The 18,108-nt window shown below is 43.9% G+C and overlaps 2 protein-coding genes across 3 annotated transcripts in view; one reads left to right on the forward strand and one right to left on the reverse strand.

Annotated features, from left to right (window-relative positions):
* Positions 1-83: 83 nt before the first annotated feature.
* Positions 84-3,628, forward strand: dut (deoxyuridine triphosphatase). Of its 2 annotated transcripts, none has more exons than XM_015953559.3 (7): positions 84-279; positions 899-1,020; positions 1,096-1,187; positions 1,274-1,318; positions 1,444-1,518; positions 2,000-2,070; positions 3,484-3,628. In XM_015953559.3, exons 1-7 carry the CDS (start codon positions 142-144, stop codon positions 3,538-3,540), a joined length of 600 nt encoding a protein of 199 aa, XP_015809045.3. In that variant the 5' UTR covers positions 84-141; the 3' UTR covers positions 3,541-3,628. The 2 variants fall into 2 exon arrangements, with proteins under 2 accessions (XP_015809045.3, XP_054588301.2); XM_054732326.2 differs by having other exon boundaries at positions 84-259; positions 873-1,020.
* Positions 3,629-4,877: 1,249 nt separating this feature from the next.
* fbn1 (fibrillin 1) overlaps positions 4,878-18,108 on the reverse strand; it is a 98,427-nt gene continuing 85,196 nt past the window's right edge. The window contains exons 58-67 of the mRNA XM_015953558.3: positions 17,927-18,052; positions 15,510-15,716; positions 15,175-15,300; positions 14,851-14,973; positions 14,277-14,393; positions 12,548-12,676; positions 12,335-12,454; positions 11,781-12,012; positions 11,534-11,705; positions 4,878-5,488 (exon numbers count right to left, since the gene is read on the reverse strand). Coding sequence (XP_015809044.1) covers positions 5,108-5,488; positions 11,534-11,705; positions 11,781-12,012; positions 12,335-12,454; positions 12,548-12,676; positions 14,277-14,393; positions 14,851-14,973; positions 15,175-15,300; positions 15,510-15,716; positions 17,927-18,052 — 1,733 coding nt within the window. The 3' untranslated portion in view covers positions 4,878-5,107. The remainder of the gene's footprint in view (positions 5,489-11,533; positions 11,706-11,780; positions 12,013-12,334; positions 12,455-12,547; positions 12,677-14,276; positions 14,394-14,850; positions 14,974-15,174; positions 15,301-15,509; positions 15,717-17,926; positions 18,053-18,108) is intronic.

Genomic DNA, 18,108 nt, shown 5'->3' on the forward strand with positions numbered 1-18,108 from the left:
TCATTACGAAAGAGTCATTGAATCCTGAAGGCATTCATTATCCGCCCTCCAATCCAGAAGGTGGCGGCACCTGAAATTAACAAAAGACGAAGAGAAACAGGAGGAGTCATGAATTGACAGGAAGCTCTTTGTCTGCTAACAATGATTAAAGCGCTGCTAAATCAAAATAATGTTCAAAAATGCGTTACGCTTATTGATGCTGCTCCACGTTTCGTGACAAGGCGGTTTTACACTCAGATGACCACAGAAAGCAAAGACAGTCAAGAAAAGACAGAAAACGTAATGTCAAACGTTCAGTAGACACCAGCATGGCTAGCCTTTAGCATGTTGCATATGTAACCACTATAGTGTTTACATGGATTTTTAGGTCACAGGGTGTTCACGGTGTAAACATCGCGTCTGTTTCATGCTGCGATGGTCACACAAGGTGATATTTATTGGCTTGGTGTTCATTTAGTTTCGCCGGCAATTGAACCGTTTGTTTAAATCAGCAAATCTCATGAGAAACCTGCATGCCACTTGGGTCCGATAGTTACAAAGCTTTTTTCGTTTGCAGTCCGAGCTTGATTTAACCATGCAACCTTTTTACACAGAACTAAATAAAATGTAGTAAAATGAGAGATAGACATGTTAGCGTTGTTTACGTCTGACTCTGCTACGTCTAGTTCTGCCTGCCTCCAAGGAGGAGCCAATATGCAGCGAGCGCGCGCAAATTCGTAGCAAGAAACCGAAGCAGACAAAGCTGCATGGGCCTGTACTGCTGTGTTTTAATAGAAACTAGTTTTTAGTCTGCATTTTAATTGGTTTTTTTTATATTACTGGCTTTTAAAACGGTGAACACTTTGCCAACATGCCCGCTCTAGAGGTTACAGATGTTTCTGCACTTTCTCCATCCAAGAGGGCAAGAACAGAATCCAAACCAGAAGAACAAAGACACGTGCTTAGATTTGCTAAACTCTCCGAGCACGCCACGACTCCTACGCGAGGTTCAGCTAAAGCAGCTGGATATGACCTGTACAGGTTGGTGGCTGTCTGCTTCTCCGTCTGGCTTTGCTATTGTCCCCGCCATGCTAACTTTACTCTGAATTTAAACAGTGCCTACGATTACTCCCTTGGACCCATGGACAAGGCCATTGTGAAGACTGACATTCAGATATCAGTTCCAAGTGGATATTATGGGAGAGTAGGTGAGTGTTTAGCTTGATTTTGATCATTCTCCTCACTCTGGACGTTCTATTGAACTGCAACGGTCTATTGTCATTTTGTCTTTTAGCTCCAAGATCTGGGCTAGCAGCTAAACACTTCATCGATGTTGGTGGTGAGTGAGTAAATCGCTGTGTCAGTGATGTACTACATGTACAAGTTGATGCTTATATCGTGTGTGTGTGTGTGTGTGTGTGTGTGTGTGTGTGTGTGTGTGTGTGTGTGTGTGTGTGATTTTAGCTGGTGTGGTGGATGAGGACTACAGGGGGAATGTGGGTGTTGTTCTCTTCAACTTCAGCAAGGAGACATTTGAAGGTAAGCTGTGTCATCTGTAAAGTGTAAACCTTCAAATAGAAGTACCAGCAATGTTAGACATATGTTGCCATAATGTTTATGGTCTTTTTCCTTTTTAGCTCTCACAGGAAGATGATCTGTGATAAACGTGCATTCAGTGGCAAGCTAATCATAGCAGGCATGCTTTGATGAAAAGTAATTTTTATGTTGACAAACTACTGAAAACAAATGCTGTGTGCAGCACTTGAGATGTTCTCTTTGAAAACGATCTTAATAAGTTTCAGAGCAACAAAAACTGCTCTAAAAGGAGGTATTTTTACAGCTTTCATGCAAGATTTCAACTATGTATTTTATCCTATACAGGAATTGATGAGATCAAATGTGATTTTTGAATTTTCAGAGCTTATTGCGACCTGTAAGGAACAATAAACTAATGTGAGATAAGCTATGAATGATTGATCTGTGAAAATAGAATATAAATTATTTGTCGTGTTCTTCACAGTGAAAAAGGGCGACAGAGTTGCTCAGCTGGTTTGTGAGAAGATCTGCTACCCTGATCTTGTGGAGGAAGAGGTAAAGCTTGCAGACTAGTTTTGCCAGTTTATCGAGCACGCTTAAGTAGAACTAGAGCTGTAATTTTAGAAAATTTAGAATTTGGATTTTTTTTATACTGAGGCAAAAAATGGGTCCTAACAAGAAACACGATGCTTTATCCCCTGTAAATAAATTAGAATCAGAAGAGTTTATTGCTATATGTGTGAGCAGGTTCACAACATTAGGAAATAATTGCAGTACTTGGTGCAAAAATAACCAATAAACACAATAAAAAACATTTTTTAGAAGCAATAATCAGCGAAACAACTAATATATGCAAGGCGGTGTGGGTAGTGAACAAAGCAGAACAATCAGGTGCAAAGAGCCGTGCATCTTACAGAGGAAATCATAATACTAGTCCTAATAAAAAGATTGGAGTTTGAAAGGTTTTCTAAGGTTTCGGCTGTATTTCTGCACCTGTATCTATAGCAGAAAACTCCAAACTTCCTTTGATTCTTCACAATAAAAGCCTGAAGCAAATACATGTTACCTACATACAACTTTGGCAACTTCTCCTGCACAACAACCTCAACCACTCGGAGTTTAGCAATAGTTTATAGTTTATATACAGCTACGAGTGCAATCACTGTGTGTGCTGAAACCATTATTAAAACCTATGGAGTCATCACGGTTCATTTATACGAACCACATGGGAGATTTGTGTCAGTGCTGGTTATTTTTCTTATTTCCTTATGCGTGTTATTTTGACTACCTGGAAGCATGTTTTCCCTCAACGTAACATCCTTTGTAGGGCTGGGCAATACGGCCTAAAAATAAAGTCTCAGATACATTTTTTTAATTTGATTTACGATTTTTTTTTTTTCGATTCTTCCCCCCCCCCCCCCCCCCCCCAATTATTAAGAATAGCAGTAAGTACAAATGGAAGGCACGTTAAAGCCAATTTTCTTTTTTTAATCACAAGCAAGACAAATGTAACCCTAATTTCTGAGATGAATAATGAATAAACAAACACTCTCTTGGAATAAAAGTGCCACGCTCCACGTCCGTCGCAGCAAACCCAAACCAGTTCCAAACAACGGAGGATTTCATTCCTCTCTTAGAAACAAGCTTCCCATCCTCACCGGTGGCCATGGAGTCGCTTGCTGTTGCTGTTTCATGTGTGTGCTGTAACATTGCTGCAGTTATGTGAAACTACGCAAGTTCCTGGGGGCCAAAAAGGTGCTATTACATAAAAATTTTATTTACTTTTTTTAATCGCCCGCAACAAAAAATTTGAATTAATTTATTAAATCGATTTATCGCCCAGGCCTAATCCTTTGCTAGTAAAACTTAAAATTTGCATCACGACTAAATAAAAATGGATCCTGTGTTTTGGTGTTTACTAACCAGCTGGTATGGCATCCAATTAGTAATTATTTTGTGTTCTTTCAGACGCTTGATGAAACGGAACGAGGTGCCGGAGGCTTTGGGTCAACTGGAACCAACTGAAAAACATCCAGTGTTGAAATGTTTAGTTTTAGTGTTTTTATGACATGTATGGATGAGATAATAAAGGTCATTTGTTTCAAAAACTGTAGTTTGGTGTTAGCTGAACAAGTTTTCTCACAAAACGAAACTCTTCCAAATGTCCACATGGTGGCAGTGCAGGACAAGGATTCACTCTGAGGCTGAGTCTTCAAACCAAATTCCTCTTGCACTTGAGAATTGGAGCTCCATGTCAGATGGATGCAAGAGATTTTGCAGCATCTGGACAGACTATTTAGGGTAATTTGACTTTCTCTTGCCAAAACATCCAGAGATCTTGTTCCACTTATCTCTGATCGTCACACAACTGCAGAGAAGGAATGATGAAGCAAGCAGCTGCCTGGTGTCATGACTGTGTTCTTAAATTTCAATCAGGAAGAAGAGAAAAAGCAGAGCAGTGAGTAAACGTACACCAAAAATATGTTTTTATTGTGAATTTACATCTAAACCCTCTGATGTGAACAGAGAACGCAGACTGATGTCAGACTGCTGCAAAGTAACGCTGCACTGATTTTACTTGTGAGAAAATGTGTGGCCGCAAAGGCCTCAGTGCATAATCATGAAGGCCCAGGTTTGGCATCATCAAATGTGTGTGTGTGTGTGCTGTTTGTATGTATACACTGTTTACAAAGAAAGTAGTTGGTCATTATAAGCACCATTATGACCCCCTCTATTCCGGGGGCTTCCTCTAGTTTACAAATGCTTTATAGATTAAAAGTGGCATTGATTATTACAGTATAAACACAATGTACATGAAAATAAGAGAACCGACAGGATTTGATGCTAGCTGTTGCAAATGCAAGGACATGGACTCTTCAGAATGACCGATGGGATTGTTTCTGACTACAGTGCATTCAGAAGTCTACGCGTTGTTAGCACCAGTAGATATGAACTATTCAATCAGTAGGAAAGATGGGGAAGGCAAAGTTTAAATATGCAGTAGGATTCATTCAAGCTCAGAGATGGTTACATCTCAATAGTCCATAGTGGGCTCCTTTCCTCTTCTAAACATTCTCATTCTTCATTGAATCAACATCCGGGAAGGAGGAAAACTTCCAGATTTGTTCAGTCACTTACTTGAGAGGAGGAAATAAATTGATTTCAGACTATTGTGACACAACTTTTTCTTAGAGTTCCAAACAAAGTCACCTTTTCAGGCTCTCTGCCGCCCACATGCCCGTCGGAGTGGCATTTGATTCCACATATCATACAACATTTAACTCTGAATTCAAACCTATCTTTCCTCTCTTTGTGCTTTAAACACAGCTGTGGTGTGAATTAAACACACTCAGCTGCTATGTTCCATAGAAACTGGATCTATGATATGTAGAATCATCTTTGGCGATCAAATGACAACATTACCCCTTCCCCTGGTCTCTTTGGTGGCGGGCCCTTCTCCCTGTTGGAGCAAGTAGACGTTGCCCCCAACTACTGACCCAGAGTCAAAACATGTTTGGCCTTCAGGGGACTGGGAGCCAGACGCTGGATTAGCAGCTGCTGGCAACATCTGCCTCTCTCAGTCATGTGATGGTTAATGGAGGATGAGTTTCACCCTCATCTTCAGTATTTCTCCCAGCTGTCCTGTGAGGTAGTCTTTATCGTGCTGGTCCTCCAGCTCAGCCAGCTCCTTCTTCCTGTAGAGGGGCTCGCTGCTGATCTGAAGGTCATACGCCCCTGGCATGAGAGCTTTCTTCTTACTGAAATGCAGGTAGCTGACACCGTCCTTCTGATTAATTTTAAAAAAGCCTTCCTCATTCCCATTGTTGATGTTGTATCTCACGTGGTCGCTGAGCGTGGATAGGGCCGGCGTGAACTCCAGGATGTGGTCGCGGTTACTGAGGTCACTGATGTTCAGGTGCAACTGAAGGGTGTTTTCGATGTCCACGCTGGCTAGACTGATTTCTTCTGTCAGCTAAAATAGAGTACACAAAAAAACACAATTTAGCAAAGGCATGCAAAAGATATGTGACTAATAAACAGAACAGATCATGTATCTATAGTGGCCAGTTACATGATGTCATAATAATTTAAAGAGTTAGAAAGTTCCAACAAACCTGCCAATCATAAAATAATCAAGTGCTGTTGAGATAACCATAAATATATTCTTATGGGGTGTCTAATCACAGTTAGGGACCACTATCCTGCATGTTGCTGTAATTGGTTGAATTACCTCTTCAGTAGGTCCTCGGTATGCAGATGCTTTTTAATCATCCATTCATTCAAATCAGGTTTGGCAGCAGAGAACAATTTTATAGCTCTCAAAGACTAGGACCAGTCACCACTGATCTTATACCAGAATGAAAGCCTGGAGTAGGAAATGTAACAAGAAAACTGCTAGAACTACATTACACAGCTTTTTTGATGTAATTGTCACTGAAACACAAGTGTTCCTTCAGGAACTGCAGAGATGCACAGAGCCTATGGCAGGGCATCCAAGCCATCACAGACTACAAGCCTGAGCAGCGGAGCTGGGAAGAACCTCTCTGCTCAACAATCTCTTTGCACACGTTGAACCACAAAACGATACTTCCCACTGCCTCCACACAACCAGATTCTGTGTCTGTTACCAGCGTGAAGAGGACACCCTCCACCATCAGAGGTGTGAATCTTCACTTGTCTCCCGATTCAATTCGATTCGATATCACGATGCATCACGATTATTTCATATTGATTTGTTTTCATCGATAAATAAAAGATGTCAGATAACTGCTTTTTATTATTATTTTTTTTTAATCAAAAACATAATTGACACAACCTGCCATCCCTCAAAAGCTCTCCATTCACAACAGGTTAGGACAAAACATTTAAGATTTACCAAAGTAAAACCATCTGTATCCTCATTCAACACCACACCTCAGGCTGAGAAAAACACGCTTTGCAAAAACTCACAAAATCTGAAAAAATACTGAAAACCTATAGGACACATTATGTAATAATTAAATATATAATGAGTTCATATATGAGTGTTTAATGTCTCTGAGCAGCTTTAGAGTCCAATATGTATGCCACAGTTGAAGGGTGTCAGAAATAACATCAAATGAAATGTTTGGCAGTTTGTTATTTTATTTGAACCCAGTGGTTAATTTCTGAAATGTTGGCAAAAGAATCAAGTTCTTATGGGTTTTAGTGTTTCAAGTTCTGTTTGATGCAGAAAATAATAAAACATAAAACAAATTCTACACTTCCAATAATATTTAAGATGTGTGTTTAATTCCTTCTGATAATAACACCAGCTAAAGGCTGTGGGCTGGATTAGGATTAAATTACCCAGTTGATGAATCTCCTTCACTAACCAGCTAACTACAAACTTTTCCACTAACCTGTCCTGTGGGACCCTCACCATGTAACCCTCATGTCCATGCTGTCTCTGGAGGAGCAGATAGGAAACAAGACCTCCTGTAACCTAAAATGAACCAAAGCTTCTTCCCGATTTTTTTTAAGTTTAATTTAACATCAGTTTATCATCATGAAACAAAAGAATAAATCCATCCATCCATTTTCATCCGCTTATCCGGAGTCGGGTCGCGGGGGCAGTAGCCTAAGGCGAGAGGCCCAGATTCCCTCTCCCCAGCCACTTGGGCCAGCTCCTCCGGGGGAATCCCAAGGCATTCCCTGGCCAGGTGAGAGACATAGTCCATCTACCGTGTCCTGGGTCTACCTTTAGGTCTCCTCCCAGTTGGACGTGCCCGGAAAACCTCACCAGGGACAGGTCCAGGAGGCATCCTGACCAGATGCCAGAGCCACCTCAACTGGCTCCTCTCGATGTGGAGGAGCAGCGGGTTTACTCCGAGCCCCTCCTGAATGACAGAGCTTCTCACCCTATCTCTAAGGGAGAGCCCAGCCACTCTTCGGAGAAAACTCATTTCAGCCGCTTGTATCTGCGATCTCGTTCTTTCGGTCACTACCTAAAGCTCATGACCATAGGTGAGGGTAGGAACGTAGATCGACCGGCAAATTGAGAGCTTCGCCTTCTGACTCAGCTCTCTTCACCACGATAGACCGGTACAACGCCCGCATCACTGCAGATGCAGCACCAATCCGCCTATCGATCTCACGCTCCAGTTTTCCCTCACTCGTGAACAAGACCCCGAGATACTTAAAACTCCTCCACTCATCCCTGACCCGGAGAAGGCATTCTACCCTTTTCCGAATCAAGACCATGGTCTCAGATTTAGAGGAGCTGATTCTCATCCCAGCTTCTTCACACTCGGCTGCGAACCGCTCCAGCAAAAGCTGAAGATCACTTTCTGATGAAGCCAACAGGACCACATCATCTGCAAAAAGCAGAGACCTGATCCTCAGGCCACCAAAACGGATGCCCTCCACACCTTGGCTGCGCCTAGAAATCCTGTCCATTAAGGTTATGAACAGAATCTGTGACAAAGGGCAGCCTTGGCAGAGTCCAGCTCTCACTGGGAATGAGCCCAACTTACTGCCGGCAATGCGGACCAAGCTCTGACACCGGTCATACAGGGACCTAACAGCCCGTATCAGAGGGCCTGGTACCCCATACTCCTGGAGTACACCCCACAGGGCCCCCCGAGGGACACGGTCAAACGCCTTCTCCAAATCCACAAAACACATGTAGACTGGTTGGGCAAATTCCCACGCACCCTCCAGGATCCCCCTAAGGGTATAGAGCTGGTCCAGTGTTCCACGGCCAGGACGAAAACCACATTGCTCCTCCTGAATCTGGGGTTCAACAAACCGATGGACCCTCCTCTCCAGAACCCCTGAATAGACCTTACCAGGAAGGCTCAGGAGTGTGATCCCCCTGTAGTTGGAACACACCCTGCGGTCCCCCTTTTTAAATAAGGGAACCACCAGTCTGCCAGTCCAGTGGGACTGCCCCCGATGTCCACGCAATATTGCAGAGCTGCACCAGCCAACACAGCCCCACAACATCCAGAGCCTTAAGGAACTCCGGGCAGATCTCATCCACCCCTGGAGCCTTGCCACAGAGGAGGTTTTTAACCACCTCATTGACCTCAGCACCAGAGATTTGAGAGGCCAACCCAAAGTCCCCAGACTCTGCTTCCTCACTGGAAGACGTGTCGGTAGGATTGAGGAGGTCTTCGAAGTATTCTGCCCACCGATCCACAACGTCCTGAGTAGAGGTCAGCAGCACACCGTCCCCACTGTAGATAGTGTTTGTAGCACACTGCTTTCCCCACCAGAGGCGCCAGATGGTGGACCAGAATCTCCTCGAAGCCGTACGGAAGTCTTGCTCCATGGTCTCACTGAACTCCTCCCATGTCCGGGTTTTTGCCTTGGCGACCACCTGAGCTGCGTTCCGCTTGGACTGCCGGTACCCGTCAGCTGCCTCTGGAGTCCCACAGGCCAAAAAGACCTGATAGGACTCTTTCTTCAGCTTGACAGCATCCCTAACCGCCGGTGTCCACCAGCGGGTTCAGGGGTTGCCACCACGACAGGCACCGACGATCCTGCGACCACAGCTCCGGTCGGCCGCCTCAACAATGGAAGCATGGAACAGGGTCCATTCAGACTCAATGTCCCCCGCCTCCCCCGGAACATTTTGGAAGTTCTGTCGGAGGTGGGAATTGAAGCTCCTTCTGACAGGAGACTCTGCCACACGTTCCCAGCAGACCTTCACGATACGTTTGGGCCTGCCTGGTCTGACCGGCATCTTCCCCACCATCTGAGCCAACTCACCACCAGGTAGTGGCCAGTTGACCAATCACACCTCTCCGGGTCTCACTGTCGTTGCCCACGTGAGCGTTAAAGTCCCCCAGCAGAACGAGGGAGTCACTGGAAGGAGCACTTTCCAGCACCCCCTCCAAGGTCTCCAAAAAGGGTGGGTAGTCTGACCTGTAGTTTGGTGCACACGTAGACAGAGGGAGGCTATCATCTTATTCACTGGGGTAAACCCCAACGTACAGGCACCAAGATGGGGGGCAACTAGTATGCCCACCCCTGCTCGGCGCCTCTCAGTGGGAGCAACTCCAGAGTGGTAGAAAGTCCAACCCCTCTCAAGGAAACTGGTTCCAGAGCCAGAGCCATGCGTTGAGGTGAGTCCGACTACATCTAGTCGGAACCTCTCAACCTCACACACCAACTCAAGCTCCTTCCTCACCAGAGAGGTGACATTCCATGTGCCAAGAGCCAGCTTCTGTAGCCGAGGATCAGACCGCCAAGTTCCCTGCCCTCGACTACCACCCGTGACACACTGCACCTGACCCCTTTGGCCCCTCCCACGAGTGGTGAGCCCATGGGAAGGGGGACCCACGTTTCCTCTTCGGGCTGTGCCCGGCCGGGCTCCATGGGTGAAAGCTCGGCCACCAGGCGCTCGCCAGCGTGCCCCACCTCCAGGCCTGGCTGCAGAGGGGGTTCCCGGTGACCCACGTCCGGGTGAGGGAACACGGTTTCCATTTATATAATTCATCATAAGAGGTCTTCGGACTGCTCTTTGTCTGATCCCTCACCTAGGACCTGTTTGCCATGGTAACCCTACCAGAGGCAGAAAGCCTCAGACAACTTAGTTCCTAGGATCATTGAGCCACTCAAACCCCTCCACCACAGCAAGGTGGCAGCCCAGGGAGAGGCAAAAGAATAAAGTGGAACAAAAACTTCTATCTTCTATTTCTCTCTCCTTTTTACTTCTCCGTGTCCCTAAACAAAAGAGACAGATGATTACGCTGCAGCCGCCGTCACTGACCCCGCTCCCTCCCCAAGGCCGGATCTCCCGGCATCACTACACTCGGTCTGACTGAGCGCTTCGAGGACCAGGAGAAATAATAATTATGAAAATAATAATGCGTGTTTGGAGGAGCGTCCTCCGATCCTCTCTCTTATGTGAGCAGACAATGTCTCTCTCTCTCTCTCCCTCTCTCAGTTGCTGTGCGAGCGAGCAGAGCGCGCCGCATGACAACCTGCTCAATTAACATAATTCACGGCCCAAAACCAACAGAACCGGTCGGGCTGATTCGGTTCCGGTTCTGTCTCAGGTTACAACTCTAGTGCTCAGCCCTGCGGTACCACATTAAGGCGGAACCACTTGGTAAATGTGGAGGAGGCTCACTCTGACAGATTTGGATGCAGCGCTGGTGCCGCCGTTTAAAAAACAAAACTACATTCCACTATAATCGGTTATGGCGTACTCTTCTACGATGCAGAATCGTTTTATGTCCGCATCTCGATCCTTCGATTATTTGATTATTTTCCTCAGCTGTACCATCAACACCCAGAAAGCAGCAGGTCCAGATTCCTGGTAGGGTGCTGAAGGATTTCACTACATACATCTTAAACACATCCCTAAATGAGACCATTGTCCCATTGTGCTTCAAAGATGCCACCGTCATACCTGTGCTAAAGAAATCATCCCCATCCTGCTTCAGCGACTACCGCCCTGTGGCACTGACACCCGTCGTCATGAAGTGTGTCCATGTGAATAATTTGACAGTAAAACTTCTCTTATCTCTACAAGGCGTATGACCTGCAGGTATTTGCGTTACAGTTAAAGGTGCATAAAGTAAGAAAGACATCCTGTGGTCAAACTCTGGTTCATCTATCAAAATAAGCAAGTTTGCTCTGAGCAACTGTTATGGATCAGCACCAGAAGACTCTAAGTTGCTAAGTAGATATATACATTTTATTGTTACACTGAGTTGTTGGTAAAAGAAAAAGTAGCTTGAGATATTTTTAGAGTCAACTTTTTTTTCTTCTTCATTGTTAGCATTGTTTGCTCATATTTAGCCTCTAGCCTTCTTTTCCTGATAATAGAGTAAAATAAAATGATGCCGTGGTTTCACAGGAGTACAAAAAAAACCTCTGGGCTGCTCCTTTTACTGGTGGCCATCTAGAATCACATTTTCTCCAAAGGTTGATTGATAGTTGTGCATCCAAAAAATCATGTTCTAATAGTTTCATTAAAATACGTCCAGTCACTGCTGAGGCCACCATGTTCTCTGTGACAGCTACAACCCTGCATGCAGATTACCTGCAGGTCTTCCATAGCGTCATCCCGTGTTGAGTTGGTGCTACGGCGTTTCCGTCCCTTCTTGGGGTGGCCATTAATCTTACATTCATAACAGGCTTCAGGTGAGAGAGAGTTATCATCCACCTCCCCATCCTGTCCACCACTTGTGAAGCCCAGACCTGTAACGCAGTGACTGAAACAGACACAGAGGCATGAATTAACTAAAAACACCTGTGAGCAGCTTTCACTCAGTTAAATTTTCATGTACCCTTGTCCTGCACGGAAGTATCCAGGCGGGCATCCACAGAGGTAGCCCCCATCTGTGTTCGAGCAGCCGAACTTGCAGGGGTTCTGGGTGGTTGAGCACTCGTTGACATCTGTGCAGCTCCCGGACATCTGCTCATAGTTGAAGCCAGTGGGACAGAGGCAGCGGAAGCTCCCCAGGGTGTTGTGGCACGATGCTCCCCCACAGATCTGACTGTTCATGCACTCATTCTCATCTAGGTCACAGGAAGGAAACAAACAAGGGGTCATTCCAGTTAAAGGACACAAACAATACTGGGAAAATCTGCACTGAATGTTATCAACAGATCCAAATTGAAAAAAAAGTTTAATAAAAGTATTTAATTAGTTCAAGATCTAAATATAGTGCAATATTTTATTTGTTTAGTGAGAACTAAATTTTATTTTATATGTATATTAGATTTGAGGATCAGGAGAGGTCCGAACGATGGACAACGTGGATAGATGTTGCATATTTTACCAATGAAGTCGCCCTAAAAGGACATAATTTTTTATTACATTTTAAAACACAGAGCTTACCAACACACTGGTTCCACTGGTAGTGCTGAAGGTAACCTTGTGGGCAGCTACATCTGTATCCACCCACTAAGTTCTGACAGCCGTGCTGACACCTGTGGTTTCCATCACACTCGTCCATATCTGTCAGAATCACCACACAGCAAGAAGTCTGAGAGGGTTTTAGTTCTTTTATGAATCAGCTGACACTCTAGATGGTTTCTGTTGTTTTCAAACCTTCACAAGCCTGCCCGTTGGGATCTAATGAGAATCCTCGCTGGCAATCACAGTTGAAGCTCCCCGGGGTGTTCTGGCAGACCCCGTTGGAGCCGCACAGATTGGGATCAGTGGAACATTCGTTGTTGTCTGCAGAGTGAGGGGGTTCAGAAAAAGATCAGACTGGAAATGCGACATAATTACAGATTCTGACCCTGATCTGAATGTGCTGAGTCACTTTAAAGGTGTGCTAGAATGCTATTTAATAACATTTGGAGACAGTGTTTTGAGCAACGATGGCAGAAGAGTTAAGTGTCTATAGCTGTAACCGGAGGGCTGCAGAGTCATGCCCCCTCTGCTGCAGTTGTTGTGTCCTTGGACAAGGCACTTAGCCCGCCTTGCCTGCTTGTGATGGTCAGAGGGACTGGCGGCACCAGTTTTTGAATGCGAATGAGGGAGGTATTGTCCGGTGAAGGGAGTGCATCCTGGCAAGAGGAGTGCATTGATGGCTGTGAAGCTGGGATTTACAAGGAATTTCAATGGCAGCATCTCACCAGCTGAGAAGATGAGGAAGTGCAGCTGAACAAAGGAGTTATTGTAAAACAAAGGGACAGCACTGCCATAGGCGAAGTGGGGATTTTGCTGCAGAAGTTGGTGTTCGGTAAGCTAGTGAACTAGACCAAATTTTTGCTGTGCAAAGTTTGGTCTAGAACCGCTCCACTGGAACTGCTGCAGCCCCCTAGCAGCATTCTGGCTGGCCAATTACAGCTCTCTAGAGGTTTCAAACCAACAGAGCACTGTGATTGGTCCACAATGGTGGGCCAATCACCAGGGGACGTGTGAAAGGAGGATGGTGGTGAAGATGACCTTCATCTTGGAAAATCCCTCCCACCTACTGCATCCTACTGTGGAGACCATGGACAGCTCCTTCAGTGGCAGACTGAGACATCCCAGATGTAAAACCAAACGCTACCATAGGTCATTCATCCCTTCTGCAGTAAGAGCGTATAACTCCTCAGTTTAACTGGTACTGGCATTATTCAGTATGTGTTCAATACTTGTGCAATACCAGATGTGCATTAGTATGCCTGTGCCCCTTAAGCTGCATAGTTCTAGAAACACAAGTTTCCTTCTGATTCATTGTTTTTATTGGTTGAAGGTTACAACAATAGCTTATTGCATTTGTATGTTTAGCTGTAATCTTGTTATTAGTTGCTTCTTCCTTTTCTCCAAGTTTATGTGCAGCTGTAACAAATGCATTTCCCCACTGTGGGCTTAATAAAGTTTATTCTATTCTAACTTAACATGCATGATTCAGATCTGTGGGAGGACAGTACGAGTACCCAAAAAAACCTACAAGGGAAACATGCAAACATGAAGAAGAAAGACCCCTGCAAGGACCTAAACCCCGGCCCATGTCAGTAGTGGGCACCAACTGTGCACCTGTGCAGAACACAACTGATTACATCATTGTTTTATGAAAGTCACTGAAGGATTCTGAGATTATCTGGGCTACATTTGAGTCATACCAAAGTACATCTTGAGTCTTCCCATCTCTGGTTTCACGTAAGATCAAGTGGTTTGCTTTATGATTAGAAGAAAAAAAATCTACAGTGTTTCTGATACCATGACCACAAATAAGACCGCCATGTAAACAGCGTATGGACGTTGTTGCCCTGAGCTGCATAAACTTGATTTCAGCACAAATGGATGTTGAATAAATGTATATTATGCATGCGTGTGTATGTACCGATGCAGGAAGAGTGATGCTGGGTGAAGCCAGGAGGACATTTGCATGTGAAGCCACCAATAGTGTTAATGCACAAGAACTGGCAGTGGTGTTGTTTGGTCGAACACTCGTCCAGATCTGAAAAAGAGAAAATATTAAATACATTTAAAAAAATTTTTTTCAAAACTGCTCAGAAGTTTAACAAATACATTCACAAATGACAGCTGCTTGTTTCAGGGTTAAATTCCAGTCCGTGTAACAGCCGCTGACCTACAAATGAACTGCAAATGTACCAGACAGCGGACACACAGAGGGGTACTGTGGAGGGGGAAACTAAAGCTTCAGTAAATAAAGATGAAAGACGTCCTCAAAACCCAACACCACAAGAACATTTATTTAGACTTGCAAACAAGTTTCATAAACAGAGACACATGCTGTTGCACTTGTGTCACTGGATCTAAATGCAAGCTGCGTGTCTGTTGGCGAACACGGCTGACACGACAGCCTGGAAACTCACCAGTCTGAGAAGTACTGGTTCTAAAAGCATCTTCATTAGAATATTTAGACGTTCGGTTTTACTGTGTGTGATTATCACCTCTGCAGCTCTTTCCATCCTCCTGCAGGATGTATCCTCGAGGGCAGGAGCAGAGGTAACTTCCTTCGGTGTTCTTACAGATGAAGTTACAAGGCTTTGGTGCCTGTATGCACTCATCCACATCTAGAAGGTGAGAAGGAAACAGAGTTAAAATCCTGTATCCTTGCAGCTCCATTAGGGGGAGACGAAGAGGCCGGCAGACTTGTGAGTTTTTCAAAGAACTGTGTGGGCAGTCCACCCACATAGTTTCAGATTTTTACAAGACAGCAGGAATGAGACCAGGCGGCAGGAAAAGGGTCTATTCTGTGTAAATAATGGACTTACCCACGCACTGTGAGCCAGTGATGTCAGTGGTGTAGCCAGGTTTGCAGAGGCAGCTATAGGAGCCAATACTGTTGACGCACTGACCATTTTTACACAGATTCCCCATCACACGACACTCATCAATGTCTGAATGGAAACCAGACAGCAAGTTTCACTTGATGAATGGTAAAATAACATGGATCCTTTAAGAAAACCATTTTAATATCAAAAGGATTTTAAAAGCAACTCCACACAACTGTATTTACACATTTTCTACGCCTTTAGCTATTTATCAGTGACGTGTCAAGCAAGCTATTTTTTTCCACAGTAATCTTGAGTTTGAAGTCATTAGATACCTCTGCCATCAGTGGTGAACCCTGGACCCAGGGGACACATCTTCTTGTACTGGGTGGTTCCTGGCAGGGGGCAGAGTTCACAGTTGGTGCCCCAGCCTCGGCCGCCATCGCAGCAACATTCAGACTTCGTCACCAGGTTCCTGTTGCTGGACGACATCTGACACAGAATGGTCAGAACTTCGGTAAAACAGAAGCCTTCCCGGTTATCTGAGGGGGTGAGAAAAAGCAGGAAAGAATGATGAGGGACAGATCTAAGGAGTCTGAAAAAGGCAGACGATACCACCCAGATGGGACATGGCCTCACATGCCAGACAGACGTAGATGAAGATAACCCACACTTCTGTATCGCTGCTGTCTGTGAGGAATAAGATAACTACTGAATCTTGAGGTTTAACATGTCCTGCCAGAGGTTTTCTCACCAAGCTGAGCACAGTCCAGCCACCCTGAAGTTTAAATTTAGATAAGGTAGGAAAGATTTGCCCTGGTTTGGCTATGATGGTAGCTCACAGTGGGAAAAAGTTTTACATCCCCCAATAAAACAACAGCAAAAGGTTTTCAATGTAAACACAGCTATAAGTGCAACTAAATAAACGAGAAAATGGTGCAAAAGTTTTTTTTATGTCAGTAATTCAGCTTAACCTGAGAGACCATCTAAAGGCTCAGGAACCCTTTGCAGGTGTTCGTTAGCTGATTTTTGTGTGACACTTTGAGTAGGGCTGCAAAAACGAGTCTATAAAATAAATAAAAATCTATGACCAAATGAATTAGCAATGCATTTCGTCATAGATTCGTTGCGTTGTACAACTTTTTTTCGTGTCGTGCAACCTTTATGTAACAGTCATTGCGCGCAGCTCATCTGTATGCGGCAGCAGAGCAGACTGAGGCAGATCAGAAGGAAAGAGACATATATGTCGCACGTGCGATGAAGAAACTCAGTGTGTGATAAACTATTTTAGAAGTAACACTTTTGCGACATCTTTTCAAGTTACTTTTTTCCACAGAACGTTATTGAAAAAAGGTAAATTGCTTGTTATTGTGTAAGCAATATGTGTTTTACTGATGCACAATGTGCTAATCCAGGTGCTGTGGAGGAAAAGGGATTAAGTGGGTTCCAAAAGAACATGATGGTTGTGAAACTAAGAATATCTAAACTCTACAAGCAGAAAAAAGTCCCCATCATCGTGTTTATTCTTAACTGTCAGCAGCGCTATGGAGCAGAAACGCTGCAGTCAGGTTGCTGCTTCGAGCCTGCTCTGCTCAACACTGCTGCAAGATTATGGCAAGCCACTGTAGCATGTAATTCACAAATGCATCTATCTGTGAACATAATTTAAATTGGATTGTTGCTAACCTGTACATAATACATAATACATTACATTTTTAGCAGTATAAATGAAATGTTATTAGCATTTCCAGTAGCTTACTACTGAACATGTTAATGAAATACATTAAATTTTAGTTTATTCATGGATATAATTAGTTGATATGTGGTTTTGCATGCTATTGAACAGTTTTCTAATTATGTTCTGTAAAGAAAGGAGGGAAAAAACGTTTCTCTTGCAGTTTTTTAATTTTCCAGTGTTACCGATCAATCAAGTCGAGACCCAATCCGATTCATCGATGATCCAAATAATCATTTGTTGCAGCCCTAACTTTGAGTATAGAATATTGAACCTTTTCACAATATTATGATAGCCAGAGATTTTGACTTTGAAGGTTTACATACGCTGTAAGCCATAATCATCACAATTATAACAAATAAAGGTGTTTGTGACACATAACCTAAGGCTGTGGTTGGCACTAAATGCACTATGAATTATTACCATGTGCTTTGCAACAACAATTGTTACTGATATTTCCTCAGGTTTTTGGCACAGTGATATTTTTGTTCTGTTATGTAGCTGAATCTACACTGTGAGAATAAAACTGCAAGGCTTGTGTTCAGCACTCAGACATAAAGTCTGATTGCTTCACACCCGGACAGGACATGAGAAAAATAAATAAAGTCTTGAAATATCTGGCTTTGCATGTAATGAGTCTATCTCATACCTTAGTTTCACGTCTTAAGTTAAATAACTGAAATAAATTGAGTTTTGCACAATATTCTAATTTTTCAAGTTTCACCTGTTAATGGAGTAGGGCCTACCTGAGGAAATGAACAAACCCACATGTAAATGACAGAAAAATATATTAGATGTCTTTTTATAATTTCAGATAAATCAGTAACATCATGAATTTGCCCTCTCTCCCTGTCACGGCATTTTGATCTTTGACCTAAACCAATTAAGGCAACAAATGAAGCCCAACTGAAATGAAGCAAAAAACAAAAACGATCAGGAAGAACACAATAGTCTGATCAAACTTAAACTGATGAAATATGAAACTGAAAATAATGTAATTAACATATTTACACCTACCAATGCATTCTGTCTGTGTGGGGTTAGAAATGAATCCTTGGTCACATCTGCAGCGATAGCTTCCAACTGTGTTTTCACAGCGGCCATTCTTACAGATACCCGGTTTGGCTGTACACTCATTGAGATCTAAACACACACACACACACACACACACACACACACACACACACACACACACACAC

Source organism: Nothobranchius furzeri, chromosome 9 (assembly GCF_043380555.1).
Source record: "Nothobranchius furzeri strain GRZ-AD chromosome 9, NfurGRZ-RIMD1, whole genome shotgun sequence".
Taxonomy (NCBI): domain Eukaryota; kingdom Metazoa; phylum Chordata; class Actinopteri; order Cyprinodontiformes; family Nothobranchiidae; genus Nothobranchius; species Nothobranchius furzeri.